The following is a 17,791-nucleotide window of genomic DNA, read 5'->3' as shown; positions in this document are numbered from 1 at the left end:
ATTCCTATTTCACTTCCATTTTAGAACCCTTATCCTCTTCAGTTAATGATAGCTTCTACATTCTTCTTGTTCGTGCCAAGGTGTACGAGGTGATCTGTTGTAGTTTGTGCCATTAGAATAAAGGAAAGCAACACTTTCTCAGAGATATTGCTTCAACAACTCCTTCCAATTACTCATGATTTGGAAGAATGGCATTGAGGACACACAACCCAAATGGGTTCTCACCTGGTTGCTGGGTCAATATGAATATCGATTACATTCCAACTTCTCAGAAAGCTCCCCACTCCTGAATCATCATAAACTAATGTTTCTTTTCTGAGTTCAACAGGGGCAAATTTTGGTTATGTAGTTTCTAAGAATCAGAAGTTACTTAAGATATAAAATAGAATTTCCCCTTTTCAATCTAACAAAGGTTGAAGTATATCTATCGATTCTACCAAAAAAGTACATCTATTGATTCACTAATGACCCAAGGCATCACCTGAATCATAAGTCTACGACTAAAGTGCAGTTGCAAACTTCAATACCAGATTGAAACACAACGATGTTGAAAATTTGAATTTTCGAAGATTCAAAAATTGTGTCAAATACGAAAATCTACAAGATAAGTTTGGTGTAACACTGCAACTATGAAGCTTCCTAAGAGATAAACTTGGCTATCCATGAAAGGAACTTAAGGTTTTGAGAAATAGAGAGAGACCATTAAAAGGAAACTTCGTTTTTTTTTACTGTTAATAGAAGCGAAGACAATTAATTTACATTCTAACTTGTGCGACAGTAGCTTACATCTTTCCTACAGCTACACGGAAGACTACCTGTATTTTCTCATGAAAAGAACGTTACAAAAATACAACTGGCAAGCAAAATGATGAGAAACTAACTTGAAGCTGCGTGATCTAACAGTGTATGCATTGACAACAATCCCATCAACAGCAGTTCCATCTTGTGCAAAAGTTAGCCACGACGCTCATAGATTTGCCACAACATCAAGTGCAAGACCAGAGAGAACCAGCCAGAAAAATGTAGAGCATTTAAGGCGTTATGAGGGATTTTGGGCCAGCTTTGGATGGGTTGCAGCATAAATGGAGGAGTTCGGATCAGTCTTCAAGTGGGAAAGAAGATGTTGAACATCTGGCCGCAAGGACTCCATTAATTTTGAACAAAGAGTTAAACTCTCAGGTTTAGGCTTGCTACTACTCTGTACAGGTCCTCCCTGTCCTTCGTACAGGACAATATGATGACTGAAAAGACAATAATGTCAACATGTAAAAATCCCTTTTTTATTGGTAAAATTGAGGGAGGGGGGGGGGGGGGGATGCTAGAGATTCGGTAATGGATAAGAATAATATCTTACAGGAAGTCAATGAGATCTGCTATTTCTGATGCCTCAGCAGGACTAGATAGTTGTGAGTTCTTCCCATATACATCACTTATTGAATTAAGCAATAAGGCTAAAGTCTGCAACATGAGAAGAAAATTTTAGTTGACCAGGAAAAGGAATTACAGATCATTAATAAAATGTGGCAATGAACTATGCAAAAGGACAAAGTGCATGCCCCTATAATTTTCCAGCCATGTTCACGAATGTGGAACACCAGCATGCTTGTGTCATCCTTAGAAACTAGATCTATTCTCGCTTTAAAAAAGAGGATGAGAGATGGAGTAAAGAATGAACAGAGAAATCACTAGCAGGAAGAGAGCGAAAAAGAGAGAAAACCTCAGCCTTTTTCCTGAGGCTCTGATTGTTTCAACTTTCAACATAAAATAGTTTCATAAAGATACTAACATCATTTCCAAGGTTGGGCATGACCAGAAAGTACATGTTCAACATGATAGGGGGAAATAATTTTGCAACATGATGCGGGTGAAGTCATTCCATGGGTGCCGAGAGTAACACTTGCCAAGAAACCATCTCTATTTTGCATGACATCCAGAGCTTCCAACATTTTCCATCACACTTCAGCAAATATTTACCCCCTATTCTAATCCTAGTAGTGATTCTGTATCATGAAGTATTGCTACCTCACCTCTCAGAAAAATAGCAAAAATGCAAATTGTCATATTTTCACACAATGGAAATATATGGTATTAGGTAAGGCATCAATATTCCATTCAAAATTTCCTTTTGTATTAGTTCAACTCTGTCCAGAATGAAAATTGGAAATTATTCACCATATGGAATGAAAAATTCATCATATAGAAAATAACTGATATATTGAATAGTTCTTTCTGGCACAACCTTTTGGTCATAGGTTCAGTATGACCTCTTAAATATTAACCAAAAGAGAGGAGAGCTTTGTTTCAAGCAGTTGAGCAGAAAGAAAAATTTTACCTTCATGAAAAGAGGTCGACTAAAGGCAATCCTTGGGAGTAGTGGACCCATAATACGGAATGCTATTCTCAACATTGCAACAGAAGTCAGTGGTTTTAGATGCTTAATTATTGCATGTGTCCCATCCAGCCACTCTTGTGGAAGATTACTGAAGAAAGAGTGGAGCAGCGAAACCACATTACCTGATGATAAGAAAAACAAATGCAAAAACACAACTTCAGATTGCAAGGGAAGTGGACGACCACAGGTGAAAGAAATAGAAGTAATTAATACCTTAATTCATAAAAGGCGAGAGAAACCTAAATGCAAACAATTGCTTAAAAGTAACAGAAAAATGAGAATGCAGTTCAATAGAAATCTCCTAAGAATTGTTTCCATGTTGCTGATTTCTAATACATTCAATATCAGAAGCCTCAAAAACAGGAGGGAGAAAATAATTGGCTTCAGTTGCATCCGAAATTCTTTCTGCATGATATTTCTATAACTAATTGGCTAGAGACTGCACAATCATTGTTCTTACACTACAAAAGACAGCTTTTGGCCTTAATAAAATTATAAAACAAGCCTAGGGTGGTGGCATTAGCATAAATGGGCGAGTTAAAAAAATAAAGGGATGCATGCCTATATAGTGAAGGGCATTTGATCGAATTTGGGACAAGACATGTGACTAATCCATCCCCAAGACCAATCTATCCAATGCTCAGAGATGAGAATTGTCACATATCTCCCCATGTGACTACAATTGGTAAGACACTTCCATAAGCTTCTTCTTTTTTTGATGAATGAATAATTAAATTAACAAAGAAAGAACAACAAACAGCCTCTATAAGGGAGACTAGAAAGAGGAAGTGAGACCCCAAGATACAATAATAAGCCTGTTCCTTGGGGTGTCATCAACCAGGGGGTGGGGAAGAGAAGAAACTCTAGCAGAAATATCAAAATAGATGGTTTTCCAAATCATATCAATAGAACGGGATTTGGAGGTCCATCTTCTAAGGTTGCGCTCCCACCAAAGGTGATGAATAGAAGCACTTCCATAAGCTTATCAGGCCAGCTTGTTCAAATCTTTAACCAATCAACAATAGACATTACTGATTCTAAGCAAGAAATCTACCCAACGGTATATAGTAGTGGCTTTTTTAATTTTTGTTTTTGGGGGTTGGGGAGAGGAGGAGCAACTATAAACCATCCCCAACAGGACACCAGGCCCGAAAACACCTCCACTCAGAATCCAATATTGATTGAGAACTCAAACCTCTCAGGATGACATCCGAACTGTACGAAACAATAGTTAATATAGAAAGGATAATAACCCGTCAGAACTTGGGAATGATCTGATGAGCGGTTTGGGAATAACTTAGGAAACATCAGTCTCACAGGTGGAGATCTAACCAAAAAGTGAAACTAAAATTAAATCCACTCCAACGAACGGATTGGCCTGAAGATTGGATCATATACCAACATCAGCAGTCTACTTCAAAGCCCTAAAGCAATGAAGAAATCTAATGGTAGAATTATAACTAACTTGCAAATCCCTAAATCTGGAACTGAAACAGAGGAGGGATTTTTAATGATCTCTGGCCAGAAATCAGAAGCGCAAGAAATTATGGTTGGCAGGGGTCTAGGGTGTGCTATACCGTCCTAAAGTTGCAGCTACGAAAGGTTTTTAAGGATCAGGGTTTTATAGGGTAAAACAATGTTGGCTGAAACAGGGGAAAAAACAGAGCATGCTGTTTAATGATTAATCAGAAATTTTATACTGGATTGACCTACCTGATGATGGTGTATGATAATAGATGAGAGACTGAGCAACCCAACAGAAAATCAAATGAAATCACAGCCCAGCAAACACATTTGATAAAAGACGAGAATAAGAGGTTCTCAGGATAAGGCAACATATGCATACCACTTCTCTCACAGTTCTGGCCAAAAAGCAACTCAATAACTTCAAATCAAATTGTATCCACAGCTTTAAGTCTTACATCTCTTAGACAAACTGAAAATAAACTCATACTAAAACAAGGGAAGTTTAAACATATCCTATGAGTAGGATTGCTATTAAGCCATAAAAATGTGGCAGAAAAGAAAGACAACTAATAAGTAAGCATTCCTTATTGATCTAGGAATCAAAATAAACAAATAACACCAATACAGGATTATCAACCCTAGTCCCGTATACCTACTTTGTACCCCATTTTAGATGGCATTGAGCTGGTCCATTACAAAGCAAACAAATGTAACCGGAGGCCCAATAACCCAACCTATCATTTAATTTCTCGGCAAAAAAAGGCCCTCTAGGTGACTTATCTGCATCAAATTGTCACAGCAATAAGGCAAACCAAGGTTGAGGCCATGGCAGAAACAGCCTCCTCTCAGCTGCAGACATATAGATTCCCTTCTATGTTGCCATGTAGAAAAAAAAATACACAGTGAAACATACACAAAATTTTCACATATAGGGAGGGAGGAAGGTCTCCACGAGTCAGCCAACAGATGGCACTGTCTGCAGAAACAATCCATATCAGGCACTATGATTTGTCATATTTCAGCTGAAACCCATACTGTCATTGAGAAAAATGAAGATTCGAACGACAAAATCCTGATTTATTGTCTGATAATTGACATGGTTAAGCATACAATCAATAACTGCAAGATTTCAAAAGGGTACCTATTGGTGTCGAGGTGGTATCTTGAGCAGCCCATGTCGGATCCATTAAAGCATAGCCAATGGCAGAGTCTAGTTCCCTTAGTGGTCTTTTACCATCAGTAAGCCACCAGCACTCTTTAATTACACGTGATGCTTCCAAATAAAGCTGTACATGAAATTCTGGAGGAAGCTGAGCCAACAGAAGACCACAAGCTTGGATCATCAAGCAAGATAATTGTTGACATGTATAACCACTTTTGGAGGCAAAGTTAACAGCATTTATTCCAGATGCTGATGGAGTTGATCTACTGGTGTTCAAGGAGTCTGTGCTTCCACCTGAAGGAGAAGTTGGAAGGACAGAACCTTGCCCAGAACCACTTGCAGTTCCTAGCAGACCATTGGACTGAATTAGTGTTGACTGAACATGCACTATTATTTGAACAAGTGATGATACTATCTGAGAAGCAGCTACTGGAAGTGAGAGGATTTCAATTACTGCTGTTTCAAGAACAAGCTGGGTATAAGTTCCAGGATCCTGGTTTTGATAGAAAGCTTTCAGGCTTTCTGATGCATTTGATGGCCCAGACTGAGACACCGCAGGAGTCTTGTTATGTGGTCCCCGAACAGAGTTATTTGGAAATTCCCCCATACATTTTGACTTGCTATTTAGAGGAGGAATGACATGATTCACCAGACCTAGTAAGAGAGTTGCAAAATAATCTGGCGGTGGGCAGGCAGCAGGATTTGATGAAGCAATGTGCTGAGGAAACGACTCAGAAAGTGGGATCTGAAGCAAATTTGGGGTCATTATAATAGAAGCTACAAAATGGAGGATAGAAGCATGCTAATTAGCAGAAGAGAAAAGCATCCTTACCTTGGAAAGATCAAGCACTTTCAAAATTCTTAAAATAAGCTTGCCAGGAAGATGACCATAGAAATATGCCAGAATATCACGAACAAATGTAAACCTCAGTGGGTGGTAAGCAAGAAATGGAGTATACACAACTAGAACTTTCTCAGCTATATCTGTGGCATCATTTTCAATTAGCCGATATATAATTAATGGGATGACTGGAAGTAAACGAGCTGCGATATCATCAAAGAAGGGAGGATACCTGCAAGGGCAACCCAGGGAGGTTGGCAAATAAACATTTAAGCATTAAAAATTATTAACCAATGCAAAGCATGAGGTGGTGGTTGATACCAAAGACCATATATAAACCAGTTCTATTAATTTATGAAAATAACAACACTTCACATAACATACAAACGAAAATTGTTGATCAATATGTCAAATCTTTGTTAACGCTAGGATAATAAGGGACCCGTGAATACATAACAGGATCTGAGGAGGGTAATAATGCACACAACCTTAACCCCACTACAGAAAGGCTGTTTCTAGAGAGTCAAATTTGTGGTGACAGTGAAGCTACCTTTACCACTACACCAAGTTCCACTCACGGACCACATGAATTTCAATAAAAGCTCTACTTTCAAAGTGGTTACAGACTGAGGCAGAAGAAATTGAATGTCTTTGGAGGAAAGTAACTGTAGTTAAATAGTAGGAAAATTCAGTTGACGACCTCCTCGTATGTGCAGGTCCATGGATGATATCATGAATCATAGACTTTTCTATTGCAGAAATTAGGATAAAAGTGTGCAATGGAACCTTAACTACCTTTTGGCATGACATAAGGTCTGGTGATCAAGCACTTAGGGAAGTTTTCTCCATAATATGTCATGAAATCCGATAAATATGGTTGATTAGTTGGCTATACAATCTTGCGGAGTACCATAACTTGGGCATCCACAGCCAAAGAAACCTTAATGATTTGGAAGCGGATCAATTCATTTCCCATTTGGAGTTACTTGCAATCCACAAGAACATAATAGAAGAACATACAAGTTAGAAAACAATGGCAGCTTCCCAATTAAGTTCTATTTGGATTCTGTTCCTACAGAACAATATCAAAATGTGTTCCCGTTGTGGCAAATTTGGGCTAATAGCTACCCATCAAGGTCCAAATTTTCTTGTGTACCACCTATAGGTACACAGTATCCTTACTAGTGATCATTCAATATCCACAGGCCACATACTGCCCAATGAATGCTCTTTCTGTTTTAGCAATGCCTCCTCTAAAGCTGTCCTTGGGCGGCTTAAGTATGGAGAAATGCATGTTTCTACACGCATCGATTGGGTGTCTCTGGACTACCTGTTCATCCTATAATGTAGCAATTTCAAGGAAGAGGGAAGAGATTATTACTTCTCATTTGTGGTGGTGTCATTTGGTGCCATTGGATAAGCCAACTCATGCCTTCAACAATTGCACCTTCCCAAATCATATGGTTGTTGAAAGATTAAGCACGCTCTACCTTGGTGGGCTTCTAAAACTTCAGAATTTTGGGTTGTCAACAACTCTTATACCTTAGTGTGGCAGTTTTTTTTTTTTGGTGGGTTTGCGCATTCTAACTCTTGTATAGATTTGGGTTGTCTGGTGCATATTTTCTTGATGTTTGTCCTATATATGTTAAGAGTCCATAATGGTATCATCAGCACATGATTGTATTGTAACTTGATGCAATGTGTCATTTCACTATTATATTTTACCTCTTTTAGCTATCTTATATTATCATGGGGGCAAAGATGTAATTTCATTTCATGTTAAGTCGGCAACGTATGAAAGTGTTGTCAAGCTATCTTTTTGTCCCTTCCTCCCTCCCTCTCTGGAATCCTAGGTTATAAAAGGGATACAAACAATGGATTATTATGAGAAATTGTATGAATAAAAATCTTCCATGAATGGAAATCCTAGTGATACTCAAAGAGAACCTCCTTTAAAGAAACAAGCATTCGAAACTCATCTCCAAGGCGGTGTTTTGACCGACACAGGGTTCTCTTAACCCTCTTATGGTATTTCTCAATGTTGATATGAGTTGGTGCTCTAGAACTCAGTTTTGCCCTACAACAATTGAAGTTCATGTTCAGAGGTAGCAGTGGCTGTGCAGAAACAAAGAGGTTGCTGATGTAGGAGAAACCCTAGAAACTAGGGGACCTACAAAGTGGGCTACTAGACTTTTAGAATTAAACACCCATTATTGACAGATAGTAAAGAAAGGAATTTGCAGCACTTGAAATCTGATTAATCATGCATGTAAGTCTCATAAGCACAACTAAATAAGAATCAATAGGGAAACAAGGGGATGGGGATCTTGGCACCATAACACTAAATTGAATGCAAGGGTATTAAGAAACTTAAAGAAAAATAGAGCTGTCCTAATCAATATCAGATTTCTAACAAGGAATTCAACAATTAACAATGTAAAGGGAGTCTTGGGAAGTTTTTGTTTTAAACAAAACTACTGCCAAAGAATAAATGAGAAATATTTTGGGAGAGATAATGTTACCTGCTGATCCTGGCTGCAAAACAGGGGTTAGGAAGCATCTAGGAACAGAAATAAGAGAAATTTTTTTTTTGAAGTAGTGGTGAATCCTAGGAAAGGAGAAAAAAATATTTTGAAGCAAAGGCGTATCCTAGGAAAGGGAGTAGGTGATAAGAGAGAGGGAGAGAAAGAAAAGAATCAAAGAGAAGGTAAGGGAGACTAACAAAAGACAACTACACTGCCCTACAAGGGAAAGAGGGAAGAAAAAAACGATTGTATCTACAAGAAAAACAGAACCGTGGGGTTTGGGGAAGGAGAAGAAGATTTCCAAGAAAGAAACTAGGTCTTTTTTGAGAAAAAAAAAAGAGTGGATCTTTGCAGAGGAGAGCAAGGGGATTTTTCTAGTGGGAAACAAGGGTGAAAGGAGGAGAGAGAGATTACTTGGAGAGGGGGAAATGCTGGTTTCGCCAGGAGAGAGAGAGAGAGAGAGAAAAAAAAAAAGCAACGTGAGCTTTTTTTTTTTTTTTTAATTCTTTCATTCATTGCCTAAAAACGAATTCCATACAAGCTTTAAATAAAAAAATTGATTCCTCACAACCCTACATGTTTAATTCCCAAAATAACCCCAACTTAAGTTGTAAATATAACCCAAACTCAAAATAATTCAACATTGGGCCAAAATAGACTCTAGGCCCAGCCCATAAAGATCAAACATGAAATTAAAATATTTCAATAGTAAACTACTACCCAACCCACTAAGACTAAGGAAAATAATATGACAAACTGCCTATGAGCAGTGTTTCTCATCGAACCATAGGATCCTAGCAATCTGATAACCTCCGAACTCATCATCGATCCACATAGATGCTATCGTGGGATGATCTCTACGTCGACGTCGTCGGTAAACTCGGAACTGCTCACTGATGTCCTCATTAGTTGCAGCCAAGGTACGCCATGTTGGTGGTATATCGCCGTGTCAATGGGACCCGACATGACACAAGGGTCCAACATGCAATTTGCCAAATATCGGCAATATATCGATTTTATCAGCCATATTTATTGGAAACTCAATGGATATTTTCCACTTGATTTTTGCCATTTTCTCTCTCTTCTCCAGAGCTTCCTAAGCTTCTCTCTCCTGTTTCTTGTATTTTTACCCTACTTTGCTTCGATCTTTAACGTCTATGAGTAGATCTTGCTTCATTATTGCCGGCTATCAAGTTGTTTGCATCGATCAAGCAGATATGAGAGTTTTTTCATCTCACAAGTAACCATTGTTCTCCAATTAATTTTTGACAAAATGCATGCCATAATATTGTTGGATTGTTATAAAATTAAAGTATGCTGAATAACGTGAGCCGATCTACAAACTCACGGTGTCTGAATTTTTTTCAAGAATATATATTCAAGGTGGTGCAGATAAGCAGATCCCCTCATTCAATGGATGCTATACGGGGGTGAGCCAATGTTGGACTAGCCTGGAGGAAGGCCTGACCCAAAGCAAGCTTAAGCTGCAAGGGTTGATGTGAATGAGTTTATGGCCTCTCCAAATGGGCAGGCACATGCGCATGCACTAGAGGTAACTATTAACTGTTGATGAGGATTAAATGGTGGCACTTGGAACATAGCACGACAATTCAAATCACGCACTTTCGCCCAGTCCAACTCAGAGGGATGATGATGATTGTGGTGGTGGTGGACTTGAGGAGCGTTTGCATGTTCCACTACCATAGACGCAACAGTCCCCACTGAGATACACTAGGGAGACTTATTTCACACATGCCACCCATGATCAGAATCATGGTGGTGAGTAGTATCGTGGTCGTGATACAACCTACAACCAGAAGGTGAAGGGCCATGGGAAGTTGCATCAGCATAGAGGTGGTAATGATGATGTTACCTTTCCGCACGAACCTTATGAATCGTACAGTTCTTAGGTAAATCCTTTAGCTCTGGATTCGATGGATAGCTTAGCAGGAGCGATGGGATCCATGAGCTTGGATGAGTCTGTAGGCTCCACATCTGTTTATGGGTCTATCGGTCTTTATGGTGTCCCTCCTACTTATGGACATTATGTTATGGGTATGGGTATCTCCTCTAGTGGTTTGTATTATGGGCACACGCACAACGATAGTTATTATGAGCGTGGTCTCTCGAGGTCAAAGTCAGATGTGGAGTCCATATTTGGCTCGTGGTAGATAGGCCCACCATCTGCATAGTCACTGGCACCAATAGTATCACCACACCTGCAACACCTTCCTTGGCCCTATTCTCACTTCCCTCACATGGGAGTTCTCTTGGAGGCGGACGATGACCACTATAGAATTGCAGTTCAGGACTATCTAGAGAACTATCAGTATCAAATGAGATGAGATCAGTATGTAAAATGGCCGGGGAACAGGATGCTTGCCACTATGGGTATGACGTCGGAGATTCAGGAGGAGATGGATCTACCTAGGCAGAGTACTTGGTATTGAGATTTGAGATGATTAGATGACTCTATGTACTTGCCTACAGCCCTGCATTGCTGCACTTTTGTAGTACCGTTGTATCTTGTAATTGTATAATGAATTGTATACTTTAGTACTTCTCTTCACCAGTTGTGTACTTGTGTTCTCTTTGCATACATTGGTTTATCTGAGTTTTTCAGACTTCCAGTTTCGCCTGCATACAGTCGGGCATGTGCCGATCAAGAACATTAGTTTAGGTGATGTTTTTGGCCAAAATAACACTCTCAGTGTGTTTATTGGCTTCAAATTAGGCTACACAACAAAATTCAAGCAAAAATGAATACCCCAAAAAAATAGAGGGTCGATTTTTCACTGACACAATACCAAATGTCGGCGAAATGTCGCCAACATTTTGGGGTGTCGGTGGTGTCAACAGCAATTGACACCCAAAATGTCAGCAACATTTTGAACCTTGGTTGCAGCCAAGGCAGAAGCAGCAACAACAACAATGAAAGCTGATCACCAAAGAGAAAGGAAGGTGGGAAGATGCAGTGCTTACTGGTTCTAGTCAGGATTAGAGAAACATGGTGTGTTGTTTGTCTACCACACTAAAACAGGGAGGCCAAACCCCCATAGACAATGAAAGGGCACCCTACTGATGGCATCAAATAAACTGCCTTGGTTTCTAGGCTCCAATACCAGGTTGAGAATTAGAGTATCAGGGCACACTTAAGAATTTCAATGATGACAACGGTCCACTTTATTTATAATGAGATTAAAACTTAAAACTTTTATTTTTTGGATGAATTAATAAATTCATTAACCAAACAGGAGAAGAGGGGAAGGGAAATCATACAAAGCCACAGACAGTCTCGGTAAAAAAAAAATCCAGAAAACCAGCACAAGAGGCACATAACTTTATAATAAAACCAGAACAAACAACATTAAGACAAAATTGACCACAAGGCCAGTGGACCCAGCTAGACCGACGTAGTTTCCATTCGATCGCAGCAAGAAGCCTTCATTGTAATAACGTGCAGGACATGCAGCAGGGCTGATGTGACATCACAGATGCTCAGGTTGGAAGCATCACAGGATTAAGATGAAGAACGATAGAAAGGGGAGAGGGAGAGAGGAGGAGAAACAAAAGCAAAAGAAGAATCCGGATATAAGTTCGAACCTGATTCGAAGAGATCGACAACAATGGCTCTCATGGCTTTACCCCCAACACTAAAGAGGTGATTGAGGAATAGAACCCTCAATGATTTGAAGCCAAACCCTGACAAAGAAAGGGAAGAGGGACAAATAAGGAGAAACAGAGGGAGGAGATGAATCTGGGTCCAAGTTTGAACCTGATTCGGAGAGATAAGTAACGATGCCCCTCATGGCTTCCCCGACGCCTCAGATCTGAGATCTTGCTCAACCTCAACTCTGCAAAAAACAGTGAGAGGAGAGGCATGATCTAGCTTCACCAACCTTCCAAGGTTTCAGCGCCTGGGTTGCACTTGATTCACCACAAGGCAGCTATTCCAATGAATAAGCACAATAAGTTGAATGCTGAAACCGTTGGGGGCAATTCTTTTATTTATTTTATCTATAAAAATAAAAAGTTTCACATGAAAAGGAGATCTTAGCGGCCAAGCAGCTTACAACTCAACAAAAAATAGAAACTTCTCAAAAGCTCTGGCTGCTATAACCAAAATGGAAACAAATAAAAACAAAATACAACTCCTATGTTGCTAATGGCTTATCAACTAAAACCAGTACAAAAATAGAACCCACAACAAATTAATAACTAAATGAAGGAAGAAAATTCGACCGAAACAGGAATTTCGACCTTGCAAAAGGCCGAAATTTCGATCAAAACTGGACACTTTTTCTGAAAATTGGAACTTCAATTTCGGGCCTCATATGGACTCAAAATGATTTGGATTCTTGTATACTACCTATTTCAAGCATAATAAACACAATGGAACTAGTAGTTTGTAAAAAACAAAACTATTGAAAATTTATCATTCAAGTATACTAACAAATGACTGGTTCCGACAAGTGCAAACTGTATTGCATACATGCATAGAATCAACAACATACATGAATTGTTTGGTAGAATGGTTACATATACAACAAGTCAACAAAATAAAATGACCGACTAGATCAAGTGATGGTGTCTCAAATATATTAAGCTAAAGCCTATATATCATATATACATAAAATAAAAATACATAATTTTAGAAAATAATAATTAAAATAAAAAAATGAAAAAATGGTAGCAAATAATAAAAAGATAAGTTTAACAAAACACAATTATAGATCATAGTCCTAGGCTAAACATATATTAATTTCAAGGCAATACAAGATTATTTAAGGCATGAACAAAACAAAAATAAAAAAAGGGGAGGTTTGGAACTGTTGGGTGTGGCTCATACTTCATATTCTAATGTTGCTGGAGTTTCCTTTGTAGCTGTTGTGGCTTAGGAGGTGTTTGAAGGCAAAGGAGTAGTGAAAATGGGATAGAAATCAACAAAAGCTAAGGAAAAACACGTTGGAATGCTAATATGTCGAAATTTTGGTCGAAATGGTCGAAATTTCGGTCGATACGAAACGATATGGATACATTTCGTGCCTGCTACTACATTTCATTTCGATTTGGATTTTTGCAGGCATTTCGGTCGAAATTTCGACCATTTCGATTGAATTTTCTTCCATGAACTAAATAACTTTCAAACTTGGGCCCACAGCAATCCGAAAAATAGCTCGAAAGATGCTAATTGGTGGCACCTCCTTACGGGGCAGATATGGGGTTCGAACATAGTTCAAAAACTCGACAAAAGTTTTAAAATTACAAAAATTCCGAAACAAATATAAAAAACATTGAAACCCAAAAACTACAATTTTCTGAAATTTGGCCATTTCGTTTTGGATTCTTGCTTATTTTGATCTAAAAGTCACTATTTAAAAGTCAAGTTTTTAGTTATTCATTTCGGCATTTCACTCATTTTAGCCTTTTGCACTTTCAAATGGCTAGGGACACTCAGGAAATGGGGGAAAAAACAATGTTCAGTGGAATTTCAATAACTCGGAAATTTTGGCTTAGCCAAATGGCCCTCTAAGACAAATTTTCGGACCTTGGACTTGAAGATGAGCTTTAGTACAATGAATTGATGACCTAGTCATGAGCTTAAGTATAATCAACACATATGGGCCTCCAGTATAACTGATGCAGATCTAAAGACCTATATTCACAATTGTTGGATTCTACTAGGAGTTCAATTAGAATTTGTATTCATGTAAATTTCTATTTCTTGTTACCCAAGTAAGGGTATTTATGTAATAGTGTATTTTCCACTTAATCATAAATAGAGGGCTTGAGATCATTGATCAATAAACCATTCTACCACAATCGTTTCTTTCAACATGGCATCAGAGCCTAAGTTCGATTAGGGAAGAGAAGAGAAAAAAATTCTCGCGGAGGAAAACTACCTCCATTGCCGAGACGTCTCTCCAGAAGCCATCGCCTGCCCTCATCTACATCGACGGCAATCGAGAAGTTTTCTTCACCATCAAACCATACATCGCCATCGTTTTCCGACTCTGCTTCCAGCTCCTTCTCCTGCCTTCATCTACATCGACGGCAACCGAGAAGAGTTTTTAATTTCTCACCTTCTCTCTTTCACCATGCCGCCATCGTCTTCCGCCATCGCCGCCATAGTCATCTTCAGCCATCGTCTTCACCATTGCCATCGAAGCTACCAAGTCTGCTTCACCCACCATAGCCATCGCCATCACCATCGAAGCCAGGTAACCTTCTGAAACACAACGATGTCAGTGACTCACCCACCATAGCCATCGCCATCGCCATCAAAGCCATGTAACCTTAACCTTTTGAAACACGACAATGCAGTGACCTTAAAATTCCATTAAACCCTTGCTCCTTGGCCGAACCATATATTTGGTTCTCTCCAAATTTAAACTAGACCCATTGCTCTTTGGTCGAACCATATGTTTAGTTTTCTTTAAATTTAGACCAAACCAAACCAAACCATATTATTTATTTTTTTCTTTTCTCCAAATCTATTGCTCTGTTAGCCACAAAAAAAAAAAAAAAAAAAAGAAAGAAAGAAAGAAAGAAAGAAAGAAAGAAAGAAAGAAAGAAAGAAAGAGGCTCATATCATTACTTAGAATTGTTTTGGGTTGTTTGGCTATTGCATTCTGCGACGTTTCTGTGACGTTTCTGTTACTTCGAAAGGGTGAAGACTGAAAAACTGCAGACAATTTTGTCAAATATGACAACTATTGTTGGTACTCCTGCTGCCACTGGCTCTGAACATTACCCCACTCTTCATCCTCTTTTTATAAGATTTGATGGAACAAATTATTTGAATTGGTCTTGATCTACTTACTTGACTATTGCCGGAAGAGGACTTGTTGGACACATTACGGGCGCCATTATCAAACCTACTACCATAGGTGTTTTACAGAATAAATGGATCTTGAATGACTCTCTTATTATGTCATTTCTTTTGAATTCCATGATTCCAAATATTGCCCAAGGATATCTATTACTTGATATTGCAGCCCAAATCTGGAAGGCTACTACTGAAACATACGGACAGTTGGGGAATGATGCACATGTTTATGAGCTACGAAAGAAGCGTAATGAGACTACCCAAAAGGAGCTGACTGTGGCCCAATATTATGTCGTTTTGCAATCTCTTTAGCAGGAGTTGGATCATTATGGGAATTATCACCCCACTAACCCAGATGATGTGACTACTTATAGGAAGCACGTTGATAAGATTCGGGTATATGACTTCTTGGCAGGTTTGAATGTGGAGTACGATCAGATCAGAGTGCAAATATTAAGTCGTTCTCCCTTTCCTACACTAGAACAGTCTTACACTCTTGTTCAGTGTGAGGAAAGTCGTCGATTAGCCATGCTTCATACTCCTATTATGGAGAAATCAACCTTACAATCTGTTTGCACTAAATCTTATTCGGCTAAGGAGATTGTCAAGTGTGAGCATTATGACAAACCATATCATACCAAGGCCAATTGTTGGAAACTGCATAGGAAACCTGCTGATTTTGAGCAAAAAAGAGCACAAAGAAAGGAAAACCAAAGGCTAATCTTTCTGAGACAGATTCCACAACACCCTCTGCAGAACGTTGGTTTTTCACAGGAGGAGTTAGCTACTCTGCGACGTATTCTGCAGTCTTCTACTGCCGGTACAGCCTCTATCACTGCTTCCTCTACTACCCATACCAAATCCTATCTTGCTACTTTAGGTAAAACTTTTACAGGCTTCCAAGTTTCTTCAGTTTCTACTCCTTGGATCATTGATATAGGAGCCACAGATCATATGATAGGTTTATCCTCCTTTTTCTTACAATATTCTCCAACTCCTGAAAAGGATAAAGTTCGAATTGTTGATGACCCCTATTCTTCCATTGCTGGAAAAGGGACCATCTAGCATTCTCCATCACTTTCTTTGTCTAAAGTTTTACATGTTCCCTCTTTCTCTACTAACTTGCTCTCTCTCAGTAGTCTTACACATGACTTGAATTGTAAAGTGATTTTCTCCCCATCTTACTATGTCTTCCAGGATTTGGTCACGGGGAAGGAGATTGGACGTGGTAAACTAGACAATGGACTTTATTTGCTCGAGCCGATTAGAGGATCTACTTCTAATCTGGTCCATTCGGTAATATCAGACCTTCATCAATGGCACTATAGGCTACGTCACCCCCCTCTAGGAACTCTTAAGAAAATATTTCCTGATTTGGTTTTTTCTTATAATGAGATGATTTTTTTTGTGAAGCCTGCATTTTTACGAAGCAGATTTGTTCTACTTATTTACCTTCTCTTCATAATAGAAAATCTATTCATTTTATGCTCATTCATACTGATGTGTGGGGTCCCTGCCGACGTGTGTCTATTACTGGCCATAGGTACTTTGTTACTTTTATTGATTGTCGCTCTCATTCTACATGGATTTATCTTTTAAAACAAAAAAATGAGGTTTTCCGATGTTTTCGTGATTTTCATAATATGATTAAAACTCAGTTCAATGCCACTATGAAGATCCTTTGCAGTGACAATGGTACAGAGTATATTGATGGTGAATTTTAGAGATATCTCTCTGACTCTGGCATAATACACCAGACCAGTTGTGTTGATACGGCTACCCAAAATGGGGTTGCTGAAAGGAAGAATCGGCATCTTTTAAAGATAGCCCGTTCAATTATGATTGTTATAAATGTACCTGACCAGTACTAGAGTGATGCTATACTTGCTGCTTCTTACATTATGAAGAGGATGCCCAGTAAGATACTTGGTTTTAAATGTCCTAATGAGATTCTCTAGGGAGTCTCTTCTTTTATTATTCCCCCAAAGATTTTTGGATGTGTGTGTTATGCCAAAATCACAGCCCACCAGAGTAAGTTGGCTCCCCGCAGCCTACGCTACATATTTTTGGGGTATTCTGCTACTCAAAAAGGGTACAAATGTTATCATCCTCCTTCCAGGAAAACCATTATATCCCTGGATGTAATTTTTAATGAGTCTTGCCCTTACTATACACCTCTCTAGGGGGAGTGTCTTAGAGGAGAGGTGTTCTTTCCAACTCTAGATCTTCCTATCACACACCAACACAACTTAAGAGTTCAAAAAGAGTTTCCTGACCAGGGGGAGACTTCGGCCAGTATACTTAAGGACTCTAATCCTCCCCCTTCATTTTCTGAACCATGTGAAGAACCTAGCCAAGGGGAGACCACTCCTGTGGGGCACACTGTTGAGGTCTTTCAAAATCAGATTGACCAAAATAAGGAGGTGCAAACTTATCAGAAGAAGAATTACAACCGGCTAAAGTAGGTAGAAAAAGGTGACACGTTACCACTTCAGTCTCCTGCTCTAGAAACAAATTCAACTGTTCCCCTTGAGGTATCTTCTTTTGATCTTCCTATTGTCGTTAGAAAAGGAGT

General features: G+C 39.0%; 1 protein-coding gene across 1 annotated transcript in view; it reads right to left on the bottom strand.

Annotated features, from left to right (window-relative positions):
- Positions 1–355: 355 nt before the first annotated feature.
- Positions 356–17,791, bottom strand: part of LOC149000613 (mediator of RNA polymerase II transcription subunit) — a 71,737-nt gene continuing 54,301 nt past the window's right edge. The window contains exons 17-21 of the mRNA XM_089139416.1: positions 5,854–6,094; positions 5,001–5,766; positions 2,333–2,514; positions 1,355–1,458; positions 356–1,241 (exon numbers count right to left, since the gene is read on the bottom strand). Of these exons, the coding sequence (XP_088995542.1) occupies positions 1,040–1,241; positions 1,355–1,458; positions 2,333–2,514; positions 5,001–5,766; positions 5,854–6,094 (1,495 nt within the window). The 3' untranslated portion in view covers positions 356–1,039. The remainder of the gene's footprint in view (positions 1,242–1,354; positions 1,459–2,332; positions 2,515–5,000; positions 5,767–5,853; positions 6,095–17,791) is intronic.

Source organism: Hakea prostrata, chromosome 11 (assembly GCF_041222555.1).
Source record: "Hakea prostrata isolate BN-2017 chromosome 11, UWA_Hpros_2, whole genome shotgun sequence".
NCBI lineage: Eukaryota > Viridiplantae > Streptophyta > Magnoliopsida > Proteales > Proteaceae > Hakea > Hakea prostrata.
Note: the sequence above shows the minus strand (reverse complement) of the source record. Positions and strands in the feature narration are given on the sequence as shown.